This window comes from Hermetia illucens, chromosome 3, assembly GCF_905115235.1.
Source record: "Hermetia illucens chromosome 3, iHerIll2.2.curated.20191125, whole genome shotgun sequence".
NCBI lineage: Eukaryota > Metazoa > Arthropoda > Insecta > Diptera > Stratiomyidae > Hermetia > Hermetia illucens.
In genome coordinates this window covers 11,092,401-11,112,123 of record NC_051851.1, presented here as the reverse complement: position 1 = coordinate 11,112,123, position 19,723 = coordinate 11,092,401, and the positions used below count along the sequence as shown (strand labels likewise).

General features: G+C 49.0%; 1 protein-coding gene across 3 annotated transcripts; it reads left to right on the top strand.

Moving 5' to 3' along the window:
• Positions 1-54: 54 nt before the first annotated feature.
• On the top strand, positions 55-18,879 carry LOC119653088. 3 transcript variants are annotated; one of them, XM_038057586.1, is made up of 3 exons: positions 55-240; positions 305-475; positions 17,867-18,879. In XM_038057586.1, the coding sequence occupies exons 2-3, from the start codon at positions 375-377 to the stop codon at positions 18,774-18,776; spliced, it is 1,011 nt and encodes a 336-aa protein (XP_037913514.1). In that variant the 5' UTR covers positions 55-240; positions 305-374; the 3' UTR covers positions 18,777-18,879. The 3 variants fall into 3 exon arrangements, with proteins under 3 accessions (XP_037913514.1, XP_037913513.1, XP_037913515.1); XM_038057585.1 differs by lacking the exons at positions 55-240; positions 305-475 and adding an exon at positions 5,204-5,337; XM_038057587.1 differs by lacking the exons at positions 55-240; positions 305-475 and adding an exon at positions 5,218-5,328.
• The last annotated feature ends 844 nt before the right edge of the window (positions 18,880-19,723 follow it).

The window sequence follows — 19,723 nt, the reverse complement described above, 5'->3', positions numbered from 1 at the left end:
TGCATATTTTCCGCTTGTTGTCCGCTCGCTGTCAGTGGCGACGGCATGAGCGGGAGGCCAATGAAGGGAGAGAGAAAGCCTGCACGCAAATTTGCAGGGGTGCCAATCGATGTTGTCATAACAATTCAATTTGACAGTTGAGGGTGTATAACAGTTTCTTGCGTGATCTGAGAAGTGGTGTTTACTGTTGACCACGGAACCAGGACTCCAAAGCCGAATTACCCCAATCTAGCCAAACAGGTACCGCCTTTCAAAATTGTCGAAACCAAATGATAGCCAATCTCTCTCTCTCTCTCACCACTAGGACACTCTGAAAAGGACATTGCAACTATACCACTGACGACCCTCTCGCAGGAGCGGAGTAAACATTTGGAATGCCGCCGAAGCAAGGGTTCACTGTTGAGAAGATTCTCGACAAAAGGATCACAGCCGCCGGGAAAATCGAATATTTGCTAAAATGGGAAGGGTATGAAGAGTAAGTTTGTGGCGCTTTAGACCGCAACGAAGAGTAGTATTTATTACATTTTGCTCCTTTTTATGTGTCATAAGTGCAACGGGGAAAAAACAGCAACAAGAAAAGACCAAAACTTATGCATTGTCGAACCGTAATAGCTTCACCTCCAACTTCTCAATTAAACTGGCAATGCACCAGGACACCACCAAAAAAGACAACACGATCCATCCTTTCCACCCCAAATCTTTCAGACCAAATTTACCTGATCAACCTTTGTTTTGAAAACACGAAAGTAGACCACCAACAGGGACCAATTCTATTGTCATGAACACAACCTACAATTGTCCACATAGTGGAATACTATCACCCAAACAATGGTTTACTCAGTGTCCGTGGCCTGACTCTAGCTAGTCCTGGACAAGGGAAGTGCCTGAGGACTTTCCAGCTGCTTAGACAATGCGAATTGTAGGTTACCCCGAGCCTAGCGGCATGGTCCCAAATGAGCCAGTGCCAGGTACAGACCGTCGTAATCTCGTATGCATTTGCACGCCTATAAGCGGGCCAAATCCCTCTTAAGTTTGCACAGGTGGTGAGCCTTTGCCATGTGAGGTCCGTAGCTGTTACGTAGTACGAGTCGATTCCACCATTAACAATCGCCAGACACCGACTTTACCCGCCGAAGGACTGCCAAGAGCAGAACCCCGCTTGGCTAATCCGTCAGTCCGCTCATAGCCGTCCATATTCTATTACCGGAAACCCAGAGGGGGATGACCTTCAGCGTGCCGCCCAAGACTTTTCGGCGCATTTCTGCACTGCCCCATAAGCCTAGAGGATGTCGTCGCTGAGTACAAGGCGTAATGGCCGCTTGGCTATCGGGCAGAATGGCTATGTTACCCTTGGGGCTCAGTTCATGCCCCAACCATCGACAGCATCGCCAGTACTTCTGCTTGGATACCATTCAACGAGAAGCACCCATCGCATACCAATTGACATTGCATGGCGACGGTCAACCCATGTTATCGCATCTCTACGGCTTCTGAATAGCGAGACCTGTGCAGCAAATGCCCCCCTCCCCCACTTTCGCAGAACTATCGGCGATTTCACTCTTACCTTTGAAGACCTATAACCGTTGGCTACAAAAATCGAAGCATGTCTCAACTCGAGACCCCTCTTCCCACTCAGCTCAAACGACATCCGGCCCTAACGCCGGCCAATTTCTTAGTTAGATCATTCTTGGTTTGCCCCTTCCGAACCATAAAACGTCTCAGACCAGCGTAACTTCATCAACAACCGATGGAAGCTACTCACCAACCTGCGTGACTCTTCCTGAGCTCGCTGAAAGAAGGAGGTCTTACATTACATGCAAAGCCGCAGTAAATGGGTGAATCCGCAACCCAACGTACCTACCTGCCGTAGGGCTCCGCTGTCTAGCGTCCGGACTCACGTAGTCTGACGGCACCGCACGCTACAACTTATTTGATGTAGAGGTCTAAGGGGAGGAGATGTAGGAGTAATTGAGAGCACCTGCCACCATACAATAGAGTTCTAAGCCTGCCACCATACAATAGAGTTCTAGTTAGAATGGGACCCACCACAACTATGTGCAATACATTCATTGAACCATCCTCAGCCGGAGACTCCGCTTCTTTGCAAAGGTTATCTTGCAGGCGTAAAAGGCTATGCTGGCCTTGTTAACCCTCAGTTGTATGTTCAATCTCCAATTTACCTTTGGGTCCAGGCTTAGACCCAGATACTTTACATTGGAAAGAACCAATCTTTTTTATTCAGCAGCGGTAGGTGGAATTTAGATACCCTTATCTTGGTGCCATTACTGGCATTATGCCATCTGCACCCGGAGATCTATTCTTTTTTTGTGCGTACACGGAGGTGGAAAATCTTAGAAAGACACGTCCGCCGCCCGAACGGCGGAACTACAGCGGGCGCGTGTGGGATTCACACCCACTAAAAACCACCCCCGGTCTCTCCAGCCCCGCGGGACCACCATTGAGGTATTACTTCGCGGGGTAGGTTTGCTCTTAGGCACTCATCCTTCTCCTATTTGCAGCTTTGCTCCTTCTTTGCTCCTTTAGCAACTCCTCCTGCATTTGGATGATTGCGGAGCCAACCGCAAGCCACTTCTCCTCGGACTCCAGCATCTCAGTAACCAAGCTCACCGGGGTCCCGCCCTTGCCCAGTTCCTTCTCTCCATCGCAAATCGTGGGCAGTGAAACATCACATACTCTGGATCCTCCGGTATGCCATCGCATCTGGGACAGTTCGGAGAATCATCCAACCCAAAGCGTGTCCCGTGAGGAACTGGGTAATGTGGTAGTTGGTCTCCTCATGTTTTCGCTCAAGCCACACCCTAATGTTGGGAATGAGCCCGTGCGTCCATCGACCTTCCGTAGACTCGTCTCATCTGCGTTGCCAGATATCAAGCGACTCTGACCTTGCCACATTTCTACGCTGTGCATGCCCCTCCATATGTTTTGCATTGTACAGGACACTCATTTCTTTGGCCAGAATGTCAACTGGGATCATGCTTGCCACCACCAATACTGCCTCATCTGATGTGGTTCTAAAAGCACTGCAAACCCTTAAAGCCATCCACCGGTAAACCGAGTTCACCTGCTTCCGTCTCTGAGAGTTTGCCAGCGCCTCTGCCCACACAGGCGACGAGTAAAGCAGGATGGAGCGCACCACTCCGGCTAGCACCAACCTCCGGCAATGTTTCGGCCCACCAATATTTGGCAACATTTTTGCAAGTGCCGTGGTGGCACTGGCTGCCTTTTGGCATGCATACTCTAGGTGTTCCCTAAAACTCAATTTGGTGTCAATTATTATCCCCAGGTATTTGATAGCCGGCTTTGATACGACCGTATGTCCACCGACCTCCACTTTTACAGTGTTATTTTTCCTGCGTTTCGTTATTAAGACCGCTTCCGTTTTCGCGTCAGCCAAGGTCAGCCCGGCCTTTTCTAGCCAGGACTTTACCGCTCTCACTGTTTCCGTTGCGTAAACCTCCACATCTTCTGGGTGTTTTGCTGCAACAACCACAGCTAGGTCATCAGCAAAGCCGACAATCGTAGTCCCCTCTGGGACGGGAAGAGCAAGCACCCCATTATACATGATATTCCACAACAGGGGACCAAGTACCGATCCCTGTGGTACCCCGGCTGTGACAATGTACTCTTTGGGGCCCTCATCCGTCCCGTACCAGAGAGTCCTCTCTGAGAGGTAGTTTTCCACCAAATTCGCTAAGTATCCGGGGACACCTATGTCAGCAAACGCCCCTTTAATTCTATTCCAGTTGGCCGAGTTGAATGCGTTTTTCACATCCAACGCCACCACGGCACAGCAGCCGCCAGAAATCAGTGCACCTTTTGCCAGGTTTACCACCATGCCAATTGCGTCCACCATAGAGTGGGCGCGTCGGAAACCAAACTGGTGTTCCGACAAACCATTGCTGGCTTCGACGATGGGCAGGAGTCTGTTGTAGAGAGGACGATACGACGCTGCGTTTCCAGGTGGTTTGCCAGGCTTCGGAAGCAACACCAACTTTTGCTTTTTCCACTGGGCAGGGAATATTCCTTCTTTTAGGCACGCCTCGAAGGTGTTGGCGAAAAGGTCGCGCCTAGTCTTCACTGTCAGTTTCAAAGCTCGGTTGGGGATGTCATCCAAACCTGGGGCCTTGTTGTCACCGAACCTACCACATATTTCCCGCAGCTCCTCCACAGTTACAGGCGGTATTATGCCGTCATTTAGCTGGACAAAAATTTGCCTTCCCCTATTTTCGTGGTGAGGGAACAGAGTGGTAACCATCTGTTTCAGGAGGCGCGGACAGGTCACCTGGGGTGATTTCCGCAGCCTTTTCATCACCACTCTGTAAGCCTCGCCCCAAGGGTTTACGCCGGCATGGTCGCACAGCTGTTTGAAGCAGTTCTTTTTGCTCCTCCGAATGGCTTCCTTTAGGCGGCCACGCAATTGCTTGTGTGCCTCCTCTTGACCGTCGCCACCGGGTTTTCCCCTGAGCCTCTGGCAAAGCCTCCTTGCCCGAAAACATGTGGCTCGCAAACTTGCGATTTCGTTGTTCCACCAGTAGTTGGGTTGCCTACTGGGGAGCAATCGCCTTCTGGGCATAGTAGCATCGCATGCTTCCATCACCCATCGAGTGATCTGGGTGGCTTTCTCTCCAGCCGTACCATTCAGGGATATGTCGGATTTGAGCACCGCGGAAAACGTATCCCCCTCGAAAGCTTTCACTGTCCAGCCAAGCATACCACCCGGCATTCTGCGGAAACTCTTTTTCGAGCTCGATCCGCCCTTGATCTCTATGCAGATTGCCTGGTGGTCGCTGTGAGTATAGTCCTCACTGACATGCCAAGCGATTCTACACCCGGAGATCTATATGCGGAGAAGCTGTTTATAGCCTAGCAGATCTTATCCTCAGTAATTACCGATTTGATTCTCTCACACGACTGGGGTGACGGCAAAGCCTCCAAGTAAGGCTTGGTTTCGCCAGAAGATTCCGCCCAGGGGCCTTCCAAGTTTTTAAGGAAGGATGGCCTCCTCCTTCCTTGGGCAGACTCTTACTGAGCTTTGCAAATGTTCACACCGGAGAGGTTGTTCTTGATAACTTGACCAAACTTTCTCCATTCGACCCTTTGGTTTGAGATTGAAACCCAAGGACAGCCAATCTCTTTCACAATTAGGGCACTCAGAGAAGGACATTATAACTGAAGGACTTCTGACCGTCTCTCAACAGCGGAGTAAACATTTGGAATGCCACCGAAGCAAGGGTTCACTGTTGAGAAGATTCTCGACAAAAGGATCACAGCCGCCGGGAAAATCGAATATTTGCTAAAATGGGAAGGGTATGAAGAGTAAGTTTGCGGCGCTTCAGACCGCAACGAAGAGTAGTATTTATTACATTTTGATCCTTAATTGTTCCTTTTTATGTATGCCATAAGAATCGAAAAAAAACCCCTCAAGGTTCGTTAGCGACTTTTAACGAGACGCTTACGATACGGGGGGCGAGGTGCCCGAGTAAGTAGTTCTGCACCCTAGCTGGCAGCATACCTGCGTCCTAGGTAGTAGCCTCGAAAAAGCTTCTCAGTGAAGAGCGAACCGCGAATGACCGGTACACGTCAGGACACACTTGGAGACTCCGGAGCCGTCGACGCCGACAGAGAGTTGTGTGAGCGTTGCTCTGCCAAGGTGGTAGTTGCGACGTGTATCAGGAGCCAGCCCCTTCGAGACCCTGGTCGGGAAGTGTGCATTGAACCGGTTTTAGTAGACGGCGTTGCCCCGAGCGAGCGCTGATCCGTCCGTGAATTCCGGGATCAGCTAAGCGTAGATCATGCCACAGGGAACTGGGGTAGGGCCTGTGTCCCCGAGGGTATACCCTTTCCTGACTATTGCGGTCCGCTCCCTTGCACACGATTCAGAGGAACGTCAGCAAAGGCGTCAAAAACGGGCTGATAGAACTGGAGGAACTACTGGACCGCATCTCCTATAGACGAACGTGGAGGGCAGCGGAAGACGATTGTAGAGCAGAAACAGTCGCACTCCCCGTTGAGAATGTTGCTTGCGTCAAACGGACCGCAGATAACCCTCTGCAAAGTGAACTGGGGAAAAAGCGGAAAGAGGACGACGAAGGAGATTTTATCGAAGTAGTCTCCAGGGCCCAAAATAAGAAGGCGAAAAAGGAAAAAAAAGAAACAACGGACTCCGTCGTCAGAGACACGTCTGTCCAAAAACAAGGAAGCTGCCAACCAAAAGCCAGGAGCGGAAAAAACGAGGAAGCGAAGAAGGACTAGACCGTCGGCTCTGCCCATTAAGCCGACGGAAGTCAAGAAATTTGCGGAAGTCCACTACAGGATGAAACCTGAAAAGAACGGAGCAGAGGTGTCTTCGATACGGAAAACGAGAAGTGGTGGAGTTCTCGTCGAACTGGGCCCAAAGACGACCAACAAGAGCACGTTCTGCGAAGCGATCAAGGGGCTATTGGGGGAGAAGGCTCTTGTTTCCAACCTAGAACCCATGTGCTCTCTAGAAATACGGGATCTTGACTGCCTCACAGAAAAGGCCGAAGTAGAGGAGGCGCTAAAGCGTGAATGTCCAGAAGTGACTAATGCCCGGGTAGGTATTACCTTTGTAAATGCTCGAGGCCAAAAGCTCGCCGTGGTGGAAGTCCCCGAGCAATATGCGAAGAAACTCTTTAGCAGCGGGAGAATCAAAATTGGATGGGTAGTATGCAGGGTACGAATGCGGATAGTCCCCACCAAGTACTACAGGTGTCTGGACTATGGACACACGTCAGCAGCTTGCAAGTGTCCGGACAGGAGGACAGCATGCCGGAGATGCGGCCAAGTGGGTCATCAAACGAAGACTTGCAAGGAAGGCGAGAGTTGTGTTCTCTGTAGGGATCGTGGCGCGTCTGGTGAAAGCGTCGCACACACTGCGGGCTCGGGACGGTGTCCGATCTTCAGGGCGGAATTGGAGAGGGCTAGGGTGCGAACGGCATGATCTGCATTTTGCAAATTAACATGCACCGGAGTGCAATCGCTCACCAGTTGCTAGCACAGTTCGCTGCGGAAGTAAATGCTGATCTAGTGCTGATTAACGAGCAATACCGAAACAAGGACCCGTCCTCATGGCATCTCGACTTATCGCGCACCGCTGCCATCTGGGTTCGGGACAACGTTCGATTTCGTGTTTTTGTCGAAGGTCGGGGGGACGGGTTTGTTTGGATCCGGTGTTTAAGGATAACGTTTTTTAGCGTTTACCTGACGCCGAATGAGACGATGCCGGACTTTCGGCGCCGGCTTGATGCTCTGGAGGACGCCGTTTCGAGCACGGAGGGACGAATCCTGGTTGGCGGTGATTTTAATGCCAGGGCTCTTGAAGGGGCATGCTTCAGTCAGACTTCAGAGGGAAACGGATTCTGGAAATGGCGGCGAGAACTAGGCTCGTAGTTTTAAACACCGGATCCACGCCAACGTTTCGGCGCCCAGGTTGTGAAGGAAGCATTCTTGACATCACTTTTGCATCGGAATCTATGGCATCGTCGGTGGACGGGTGGCGAGTCCTAGAAGACTTCTCGACAAGTGATCATCAGTACATTGCGTTCGAAGTGGTTGACGCTACTTGCCGTCGAGCACCAACACGACGCTCCCCATGCGTGTGGAATGTCGCGAGGGTGAACATCGGGAAGTTCGTCGAAGCTCTTGGAGCAGGTAGGGCCGCGCTGGGGGGCACTCCGGGGGGTGGTAGTGTCGCAGCTGACACCGTCGTAAATTCAGTGATGAACCTGATAACGACAGCGTGTGAGGCTTCCATGCCCCGGAGAGGCCCTAGGCGTGACAAACCTTCTATGTACTGGTGAACGGCAGAAATTGCCAACCTACTGAGGGAGTGTCATAAGCTCCGCCGTTTGGCACAACGTTTGCATGCCAACGAGGGGGCATGTATCATAAAGGCACAGTATAGATCAGCAAAAAGGAGACTCCGCAGCGCTACAAATAAAATCAAAGCTCGCGGCTGGCAGAATCTTGTTAATGAGGACCCGTGGGGACTTGGCTATAAGCTTGTCACCCGGAAAATCGGGGCTCTGCGGAAGCCCTACATACTGAGCACCGACCAGATGGAGCGCATTATGCGGGCATTGTTTCCCTGTAGGGGTTGATGTAAATAGCACGGAAAGCGTCGCGGATTGCCCCCTTTTCACAATGAGAGAGCTCGAAGAAGCGGCTCTCACTATGAAAAACAGGAAGGCGCCAGGTCCTGACGGCATCCTGGCGGAAGTTTACAAAGGCCAGAATTGCTGCTTGAAGTGTTCAACGCGTGCTTGAAGGAGGGCATTTTTCCTTGTCGCTGGAAAGTGGCCAGACTCGCGTTGATCAGTAAGGGTAAAGGAGACCCGGAGCTCCCATCTGCATACCGACGGCTGTGTATGCTTAACACGACCGGAAAAGTGCTCGAGATGCTCATCAGGAGTAGATTCGCTGAAGCGATCCGTGCTGCCGGGGACTTATCTGCAAGGAAGTTAGGGTTTAGAACGGGGAAATCTACAGTGGATGCTGTGATGGAGGTCGTAGATGCGTTTAATCGAGCCGGGGCACACAGCCGCCGATCTCGACGTATAGTGCTCCTCATAACGCTTGATGTCAGAAATGCCTTCAATTCCGTAAGATGGACAGATATGCTAGGCACACTAGAGAACTTCTTTCTTTCTTATTACGAAGAAGATTGGACTCGACCGGTAGAGGGATCGGACGGTAAGGGGTTCCCTGAACTAACAACAACTCTCTTCCTCCCCACCCCTCCCATTGGTGAAAGGAATTCCCTGACTTGAAGGCTTCCAAAGCCGGGAGGGCTAGTCATCTAGGTCAAACGGTTCCAGGCTAATTCTCTGATGACAAGAAGGTGTTTATTTAGTAGTCCGCCAGCGTGCTATTGCGAGAGTCCAAGACTCTGTGCGTAAACGCATTCACCTACCCTACTCCCAAAAAAAAAAAAAAATTGAAAATTGAAATTACAAGTACCGAACTAAAGATCTAGGGTAGGTAGTGGCCACAAACTCCTAAGACCGTGACTGCTGTTATGAGAGCAGGGAGGTAGCCAGCCCCTAGCATTCACCCTGCAGCTAGAGGTCCCCAAAGAATGGTTCACCCAATGTCCGTAGTCTGACTCCAGCTAGAACTGAACAAGCGCAAAGAAAGTGCCTGAGGGTTTCTCCCTCTTCTCCGCTGCTTCAGCGAGGCGGATTGTAGGGTATGCTGAACATGGCAGTGTTGGAATTGGGACGCGTGCAGTATATCTCCTTAAAAAAACCGTAAGAACTGTCAGGGTCACCACCGATATAACCTCGTCGATCTCCCGAGTTGTGTCTCGGGGAACTTTCGTGACCACGGTACTTTGTCGGCCGTGGCGGGCAACACTAGCCGACTCGGTCACCAATCACGCAGCGACGGTTGATACTTTGCGTTCGGAAGGTAGGTCTTGATTGCAATCACTTTCGAGGTCTCCTTCCCGACCTCGACGATATGCTGGTATCATCGTAAATACGGAGTTTCAGCGTCTAAATGTACCATCGGATACCCCGTTAAAGCAACAAAAAACTAGGCTCGCTGGGTGCCTCGGTGACGGCCACCCGAAGCGCAATAACTAGCGGCCGCGAACTCTTCTCGCATCCGTACCTACGGCTATAGGAAGGTGGACATGAGTCTGGGACTTCACCGAACTTTCTCGTAACATTTCGTTCTGGCGGATATTAGCATTCCCAAATTAGGCGCAGCCTTCCTATGTCACTATGGGCTACTCATGGACTTGCAGAACAGGACATTGATAGACCCCGCAATCTAGTTACATACGTCCCAAAATACATACGTGCCAAAATGACACTTTTTCTATATTTTTCGAGGACACTACTGAAAGTAGCTTCTCTAAGCCGATTAAGCACGAGGTGCAAAACCACATCAACACTACCGGCTCCCCAATCTTCTCAAAGGTGCATCCACTTTCACCTCAGAAGCTTGCTGTAGTGAAGAAAGAGTTCAAAGGCTTGATGAAACAAGGTATCTGCAGATCATCCAATAGCTGTTGGTCCTCTCTACACCATTTGGTCCCTAAACTAAACGGTGAATGGCGGGCATGTGGAGATTATAGGCGTCCGAATGCTCAGACAGTTCCAGACCGATATCCCATTCCACTCATCCATCATTTTGCGCATTCGAACTTACGAACTGCCGTATTTTTATGACGATCTAGTCAAGGCGTACCACCAATTCTTTTGTTTCGTCTACATGGATGATGTTTTGGTTGCTTTCTCTTCAGAATCTGAGCACTTGGAACGTCTCAAGTGCGTTTTTCAACGGCTCCTTGAGGCCGGACTTGTCCTAAACGTTGAGAAATGCAGATTCCTCCAGAAGTGGCCACTTGATAACCCCTGACCCCAACCTAATCCAGACAAGGTTGAGGCGATAAAGAGTTTTCTGCTACCAACCACGGTAAAGGATCTGCTAAGATTCTTGGGCATGTTCAACTTCTATCGTCGTTTCTTGCCCACAGCCGCTCATCACCAAGCCATCCTGGACGCCTACTTGTCTGGGCCCAAAACTAAGGACTCCCGCTAGGTCGCGTGGTATGGTGAAGCCATTCACGCTTTTGAGTCGGTCAAACAACAGCTTGTTGATGCAGCACTGCTGGCACTTCCTCAGCCAGATGCACCCCTAGTTTGTCTTCGTCGATGTTTCAAATACAGTGGTAGGCGCTGCTTTTCATCAACGGTGAATCAAATCTTGCAACCGTTGAGCTTCTTTTCAAGACAACTCAACCCAGCTCAACGCAATTACAGCGCCTACGATCGTGAGTTATTCGCCGCGTACCTCGCCATAAAATACTTCCATTTCTCCCTTGAGGGCCGCTCAACTTGTTCACGGACCACAAGCCTCTTACATTCGCGCTTAGACAAAACCCCGACGAAGGATCCCCTCGCCAACTTCGGCACTTAAGTTATATCAGCCAGTGTACTTGTGATGTCCAACACGTGTCTAGAAAAGACAGCGCTGTTGCAGATACTTTGTCTTGAATCTCGGAGATCACAGTCCCTGCTGTGGTCGATTATACGGCAATCGCCGAGGCACAGAAAGACGACGCAGAACTTCAGAGCCTGAAGGCAGATTCCAAATAAAAATTCAAGTAGTTTCCTATTTTCGGCTCATTCTCTTATTTACTCTGCGAAACCTCAGATAAAGGACCCAGGCCATTCATTTCGGCCGATTTTTGCAGGGAAGTATTTAAAGCAATCCAGGCATCAGGATGACGAACCGGTTAGTCACTGATAAATACTTCTGACCGTCCACAAACTAGGACCTAAGCTCTTGGGCCAGGCAGTGGATCGCGTACCAGAGGTGCAAGGTCATAAGCGCGTTCCGAAGGAAGTAGGTGTATTCCCTGGGGCGACCAAGCGCTTCTACATCATCCATCTCGTTCAAGCTCGACGTCCGGGCCGAGCCCAAGTGGGTGCCTTGTCGAGATTGAAGGCCCAGTGACACCAAATTGGCGAAATCGCCCGGTGGGTTTTGCTTCGCTGAGCCCGCTGACGGCCTTACAGGAGACCGGGGCGATATGAAGAAAAACACTCTCGTGGAGACGCTGGTGACAATAGGAGGATAAATAATTTAACTTATCGTTATGGACGAATTTTGTAATGAAAATTATAAAAACTATAGTTTTTTTATTTGATTAACAATGAAAGGAAAGTACTCGAATTACTTATTGCATTTAAGTAGTGCCAGATACCGACTGTATCTGCCGAAGTACTGCCAAGAGCAGAACCCCGCTTGGCCAGTCCGTGAGCCTGCTCATGCCCCTCCATATTCCTATTACCGAAAACCCAGATGGGACCTTCATCGTGCCGCCCAAGACTCTGGCGAAACCTAGGCGACCGTACGACTCGGATGCACTGTATGTATTCGAGAAAACCCCCACACCGGCTCTACAGACCATCATTGATCCGTCCGTGAAGAATACGTTGCCATAGCCTTGGAGCACGTCAACAGTCTTCCACTGGTTGGAAAGTCCACAAAAAAGTTTCTCGTGAAGTTCATTTTGCGTGTGGCATAGTTCGCCCAGATTTCCCGAGGTACTTCATATGGGATGTCACCATGGCATGTGCGACCAGCTGACAACGCCGCAGATTGTGCAACGCGAGACCTGAGCCCTGCTGACCTCGCTTCCCATTGCCTTTGATGGCATGAACCAGATTAGTTGACGAAACTAAAAACCGATTGGTCATGCTCATAGTCTGTCGACTAGCACACCGACGAGGACATGCACTCCCTTGCTTCCTTGGAGGTGAACACAAACGAACCCACAACGCTGTCTACATGCAACTCTTTGCCCTGCTGCAACGGTTTTCGAAATTTGAAAGTAACATACAGATTTTGACCTATTGTTTCCGTTGAAGACTTCGTACTGTTGAAAAGTCAACGCATAAAGCCTCATTGAGCAGAGAAGGGAGCCTCGCTCGTATATTTTGTTTCAGAGCCGTTCAACTTCAACATGAGCGTGCGTAGTTCATCGCTCGCGAGTCAGTATCAAAACGCAGCCTGTTGGCCAGACTCAGCCCTTTCATTTGTCGGCAAGTACTGATTCGAGTATGTATACTACTCACCGCTTCCATTCAACAAGAAGCACCCCATCGTGCTTCCACACGGGTGCACCACCATTAGACGTCGCATCGAGGTCGCATACCAATTGACATTGCATGGCGACGGTCAACCCATGTTATCGCATCTCTACGGCTTCTGGATAACGAGACCTGTGCAGCAAATGACCTCCTTTCGCAGAACTATCGGAGATTTCACTCGCACCTTTGAAGACCTGTAACCGTTGGCTGCAAAAATCGAAGCATGTCTCAACTCGAGGCCCCTCTCCCCACTCAGCTCAAATGACATGCGGCCCTAACGCCGGCCCATTTCTTAGTTAGATCATTCTTGGTGTGCCCCTTCCGAACCATAAAACGTCTCAGACCAGCATAACTTCCTAAGCTCGCTGGAAAAAGGAGGTCTTACATCACACGCAAAGGCGCAGTAAATGGCTGAATTCGCAACCTAACCTACCTACCTGCCGTAGGGCTCCGCTGTCTAGCATCCGGACTCACGTAGTCGGACGGCACCGCACGCTACAACTTATTTAATGTAGAGGTCTAAGGGGAGGAGATGTAGGAGTAATTGAGAGCACCTGCCACCATACAATAGAGTTCTAAGTTAGAATGGGACCCACCACAACTATGTGCAATACATTCATTGAACCATCCACTCTGCTTCTTTGCAAAGGTTATCTTGCAGGCGTAAAAGGCTATGCTGGCCTTGTTAACCCTCAGTTCTATGTTCAATCTCCAATTTAGCTTTGAGTCCAGGCTTAGAACCAGATACTTTACATTGGAAAGAACCAATCTTTTTTTATTCAGCAGCGGTAGGTGGAATTCAGATACCCTTATCTTGGTGCCATTACTGGCATTATGCCATCTGCACCCGGAGATATATATGCGGAGAAGCTGTTTATAGTCCAGCCGATCTTATCCTCGGTAATTACCGATTTGATTCTCTCATACGACTGGGGTGACTGCAAAGCCTCCAAATAAGGCTTGGTTTCGCCAGAAGATTCCGTCCAGGAGCCTTCCAACTTTTTAAGGAAGGGTGGCCTCCTCCTTCCTTGGGCATAGTCTTACTGATATTTGCCAATTTTCGCACCGGAGAAGTTGTTCTTGATAGCTTGACCAAACGCGGAGTAAACATTTGGAATATCGCCGAAACAAGGGTTCACTGTTGAGCAGATTCTCGACAAAAGCATATCAGCCGCCGGGAAAATCGAGTATTTGCTAAAATAAGAAGGGTATGGAGAGTAAGTTTGCACCGCTTATAAGCGTCTCGGAGGGTAGCATGCAATACTTCCTTTCATACAGAAAAAAGTATTAGGTGCCCTACACTATGTCTTTTTTTGTTTAGCGTATAAAATGGAACTCTTCCAGTGGTTTTAAAGACTGCATTATTCAAACAATATTGTGAGGCCACTCCTGGCCTCTAGTAAATCAACTTATATTGCCGTTATATTCTGGATCAATTTCGCATATTGCTTTGTACCTGTGGCGTTTCATTCTTGGATTAAAATGTCTTGGGGTAATGTTATGCTCCCGTACTTGGGGTTTTAGAATATACTAAAAGTGTTCGATGGGGTCAAGGCCATTCGCCTGAGCGAATGGTTCATTCTGCCGATTGGTCTGGCCTACGCTTGGAGCGGACGTTTAATCGGTTTAAAGGTAAACCAGTGTCAGCTAAAGATTTAGTCCACATGCCTTCTGGATGACAAAGTGAAGCCGAAACAAGCCTTGCACCGCGAGTGCGGAGCCCGCCCTTACTCGAGGTACATTAAGACACACCGTTTAAAGGACGCGGAACCAGCCCCCATGAAATGAACAACTCTAACATCATCACCCAACTTCTTCATTCTGCCACCAAGGCCATTACGGTCGAAGAAATTATTAATGACGACTGCCATCCCATAATCATCTATCACGACCGGAGCTTCCCTCCTGGGGACCAGCCTGACCCTCGGAACGGTGAAGTAGACGAATTTACTCAATTACATCCAAGAACTTCAAGTCGAATTCAAATTTGCCTCAGGTAAGTCCGTCTTCAAGCGAAAATAAACGGATTTGGACATCTCGGGCACCGAGGGGCCAACGGACAAACTCCGCTTCTATCTTCTCTCAGACAAAGAGCACCGCTCCGAAGCGACGCACGCACGTCACGGAACTTCGAAATCTGCCGACTCGGCCAACGCGCCGGTAGTTAAGGATAATAATAGAATTCAATTTCTCCCTCCTATTTTCATGTACTGTTTGACTGCCAGGGCACTGGGCCTTGTTATCAAGAACATTGACAAAATAGTTAAATACGAGATTACCAACCTGCTGGCCGACAGTTTCAAAGTCCGGCTCAATTGTCTCAATATTCACAAGAGACCCCTCCATTTAAGCAAGATCACCAAACTAGGCCATTCCTTTATCCCTTTTATCCCTTTGAAAGAAGAGAGGAAGCCAACCCACGTTCTCAGAGGAATCAAGGAATTAACACAGGTTATACCGATTAGCGTATCAAGGCTCTCCACCCGTGGTCATTGGCAAACGACTCCAACCTAGGCCTCTTTCGCGTGATCCTCAATTCCTAGGCAGATGCCACCATAGTCTCTAAACAAAATACCCTACTACATCAGCAGGAAGAAACCCAGAAATAGGGATATCATTCAGTGCTTTAATTGCCCACAATTTGGCCACGTTTCCTCAAACTGACGCCACGGCCCCAGATATGTTAAATGCGCTGGCCCACACGCCTCTAGGCCCTGGCTCGATTGTGCAAACTGTGGTCAACTGAGGCACCAAGCGAATTTCTGTCCCTGTAGGTTGGAATCAATCCAACGTAAAGAGAGAGCTAAGTCTCCCGCACTTCCGCCCTGCTCCGGTAAATATCCCAACCAAAATCAACAACACTCAACGCCAATTCGTTCATATCAAACACAAACGCTCTCCTCAAGCTCCTCGCGGAAACCGACCCCAATTTCACTCTCCTAAACGAAACCAGACTGGAGAAGCCCCCAACGTAAAACTACATGTTCCGGGTTACATTACTTTCCGCAATGACGCGAGCAGAGGCACAGCCATGCTAGTCAGATCGGAACTAAGAACAAATACCAGCAGTGGTCAGACCACCTGTTAGGGGCGGAGGCATCATTCTAGTCCTAATGGACCTCTCTCTACTTCCTGCGCGATACAGGTCGCAACCTCACTCCCATTCTGTACGAACTTTGTAAAGTCGCGGCCAATTTCGACGCTTTCGGCGGTGACCTCAACGCCAGGCGATTGGTTCCAGTCAGGTCCATTCATTAGCGCGAACATTATTAACGCTAGAGTACCATCTTCTCCTCGAGGGTCTTCATTTCTAGACGGCTTTATAATCTCGTCCAATCTCTCAGCATGTGTAACTAACTGCTCCTCCTTAACAAGTTCACTCCGACCATCATGCCCTCAGTCTCTCTATGCTTTTACGGCAAATTCTCTCCCCAATCAATATCAATGGCGCACCAACCGGTATCCGGTTTTGCGCCGAGGTCCACCAATTCGATATCCCTAAAAGCTGTCTGGCGTGCTGGCCTACGCCATCGCTCCATCTCAGGCAGGGTCTGCCTTGTCTTCTTTTTCTACCATAGATATTGCCCTTATAGAATTTTCGGGCTGGATAATCTTCACTCATGCGAATTAAGTGCTCACCTTAACCTATTGAGTCGGATTTTATCCACAACCTGACGGTCATGGTATCGCTCATAGATTTCGTCGTTATGTAGGTTACGGAATCTTTCATCCTCATGTACGGGGCCAAAAATTCTTCGGAGGTTTCTTCTCTCGAACGCGGCCAAAAGTTCGCAATTTTTCTTGTTAAGTCTCCGAGGAATACACGAGGACTGGCAAAATCATTGTCTTGTACAGCAAGAGCTTTGACCCCATGGTGAGACGTTTCGAGCGGGACAGTTTTTGTAAACTGAAATAGACTCTGTTGGTTGCCGACAACCGTGCGCGGATTTCATCATCGTAGCTGTTATCGGTTGTGATTTTTAACCCTGGATAGGAGAAATTATCAATGTTCTAGTTGTTGAACAGTTCATCAAAGTACTTAACCCATCGCTCCGATATGCCCATTCTGTTGGAAATCAGATTTCCATCTTTGTCTCGGCAGGATGAGCATCGAGGTGTGTAAGGCTTCATCCTGCTGACTTGTTGGTAAAACTTCCGCGCCTGGTGCGGTTGCTCCCTGTACTTTTTGAGTTCACAGACCTGTTGGTTCTACCAGGCTTCCTTTTTCCGTCTGTGAAGTTGCTTCTCCGCTCGCCGGAGTTCGTGATACGTCTCTGCGCGTGCCCGCGTTTTTTGAGAATACAGCATTACTCGGTATGCGCCTGAATACGGGCTCCTTCCCTACTTGGCTGTTAAAATCCCCAAGTAGGATTTTGATATTATATCTGGGACAGGCTTCGAGGGTTCGTTCTACTGCCTCGTAGAAGGTATCCTTGTCCGACTCTGTAGTGGACGTTTATTCCGTTTATGTTGCCGGGTTCGTCGTTGTGCTGTCAGTCCAGTCCGGGGCACCTTTTGTGGCTTCGTAACAAGTTTTTTTCCGTGTAGGATTGTTAGCCCTACCCAACCCTCGACCTGGAGGAGCAGTTGGTACAATTTGTCCCGTTTTCAGGCGCGGGAGACTCTCCTTCATCCTTCTCCGTCTGCGGCTTTTCGTTAAAAAAACAGCTCCCAGCAGTCACTAGGTGGAGGTGGAGGTAGGGTTACATCTTTCGATTTTTTGAGCTCTAACATTCGTCTTGCTTCGTTTTTGTCCAGAAAAAGCAGAGCTTCTATCGAAATTGTCATTAAAAAATGGTTACAATATCAGTGTTAGCTCTGCCACGCGGCGGGGTTCACTATTCCAGGATAGCCAACGAAGCGTAGAAAATCCAAAGAAAAGAATAACGTCCTAGAGTGGCCTAAAGCATATTGGCAAAATCCGGCACTTGCTCGAGCAAAAATGACTCCTCTGGAAAAGGACGTTCTGCCCCTGACAGACTAGCGAATCATCATCATCAACGGCGCAACAGCCGGTATCCGGTCTAGGCCTGCCTTAATAAGGAACTCCAGACATCCCGGCTTCGCGCCGAGGTCCACCAATTCGATATCCCTAAAAACTGTCCGCGTTTTTCGATTTTGAATTTTCACCCTTTTCTTGCTTCAGCATAATCTCTTACGATAAATGTTGATATTGTTTCCCCATCATAACTCAAATGAACCATTCGTTTTCTTTCCAGAGAGCAAAATACTTGGGAACCCGAAGAGCATCTGAGCTGTCCCAATTTGATTTCCCAATTTGAGGTAGAACATCAAAAACGAGTGCAAGACCTTCATCGCGAAAACAAACGTAAAGAAAAGAAGAGTAAAGTGGACGAGATTGTCAAGCCGCGGGGATACGATCGTGGACTACCAATTGAGAAAATTTGCGGTGTTACGGATTGCACAGAAGAAATTCTCTTCTTGATAAAATGGCACGGTTGCGACGAACTGGATCTGATACCAGCATCTGAAGTAAATTTGCAGAATCCCGAAGTTGTGATTGCATTCTATGAGGAGCGATGCCCGTTGAATAAGAAAGCCCTGGAAAGGATGAAATACGCTTCAGCCACATTCTTCTCGGAGAGATTAAAGAGCAGTGGAAAGTTAATCGTTGAAAAGAGTGAAGAAGTTCCGAAAATAGATGACAGTGTTATACAGGAACCACGAAGAGGGAAACCAGGACGCAAACTTATGAGTGCAAAGCCTGCCGCACCTGTTACAACGAAACCTGAGCCCCATGTTGAAGGAGTGCCATCAGATAGCCTTGAGAAAATGAATGTAGAACCTTCAACGGAAGTTCCTAAGACAATATTAGAAGGTGCAGTAAACGATGCTCCCATTGAACCGCCCACTGAAACGCCACCATCTGAGCCAATGGAAATCCAAACGTCTGAGAAGACCGATCTAGAAGCAGCCATAGGAGAGACAGCACCTTCTGAAATTCAAGCCAAGCAAGTGGAATTGAACACAGAAGCAACATTACAGTCACATGCGGCAGTGGAATCAGGATTGAACGCCTCAGTTGAAATGGCTATGCCCATCCAATTGGAGGAGCAAATATCTGCTTTAGGAGAGCCACAAAATCAAACACAATTTTCTATGTATTAGGATTTATGAATTCTATGAATTACTCTGAATTGAATACGATAAAGTATTTTGTTTTAACAAAATTTAAGAAAAATAAACTTATTTTATCTCCATTTGCACTGAACCCGTGGCGTTATTATGAAAATGAACTCTTCCTTTGTTCCCCGAAAAACGCGATAGCTGTGGACCGATTCAAACAACAACACCACAATCAATCCTATCTGATCCATGCCGCTTGCTCAACTTAAACTCAAAACCTCCAAATCGGTGGTTCTCAGATTAACCTGCTTTTGCGTTGGAACTGGTACTGTGGAGGCGCTATAGTGGGTGAGCAGTTTAGCGGAGATTCAACCGAGGTGGCTCCCCCATTTTCTCGCGTCTATTACCACCCCAGAAGCTCGCTGTTGATAAGAAAAAAATTGAACTGATACTCTTAAAGCAGGGTATTTGCGGATCATCAAATAGCTGCTGGTCTTCTCCACTACACATGGTCCCAAAGCCCAACGGTGAATGGAGATCATGCGGATGCGGCGATTACAGACGTCTGAACACTCAGACCATTCCAGACCGCTACCCATACCACCCATCCATGACTTTGCGCATAACCTCGTTAACTGCCGTGTTTTCAAGGCCTTGAACTTGTGGCGCGGCAGGATCTGCAGCATTCGAAATTTATTTCGAATGTTGCGGATGCGGACGGGTAGATGGCGCGGAACTCTCCACTCACTCATTTTAGAACTCGCCAAGGGAGTGGGGAATTAGCGGTGAGAAGATGCCGTTGGTTGGGACAGTAAGGACCGCATGGAAATAAGCCGGTCTCTTCTGTCTCCAACCGCGGCGGTGAACACACCTTCAAACGTTTGATTTCTTAAAAGCTACAATAATTACAATAATTTGTGACTTTGTCGATTCAAAAACAAGCGGCTTTTGTAATATGCCCATGTTCGCGGCATAAATAACACGGTCGG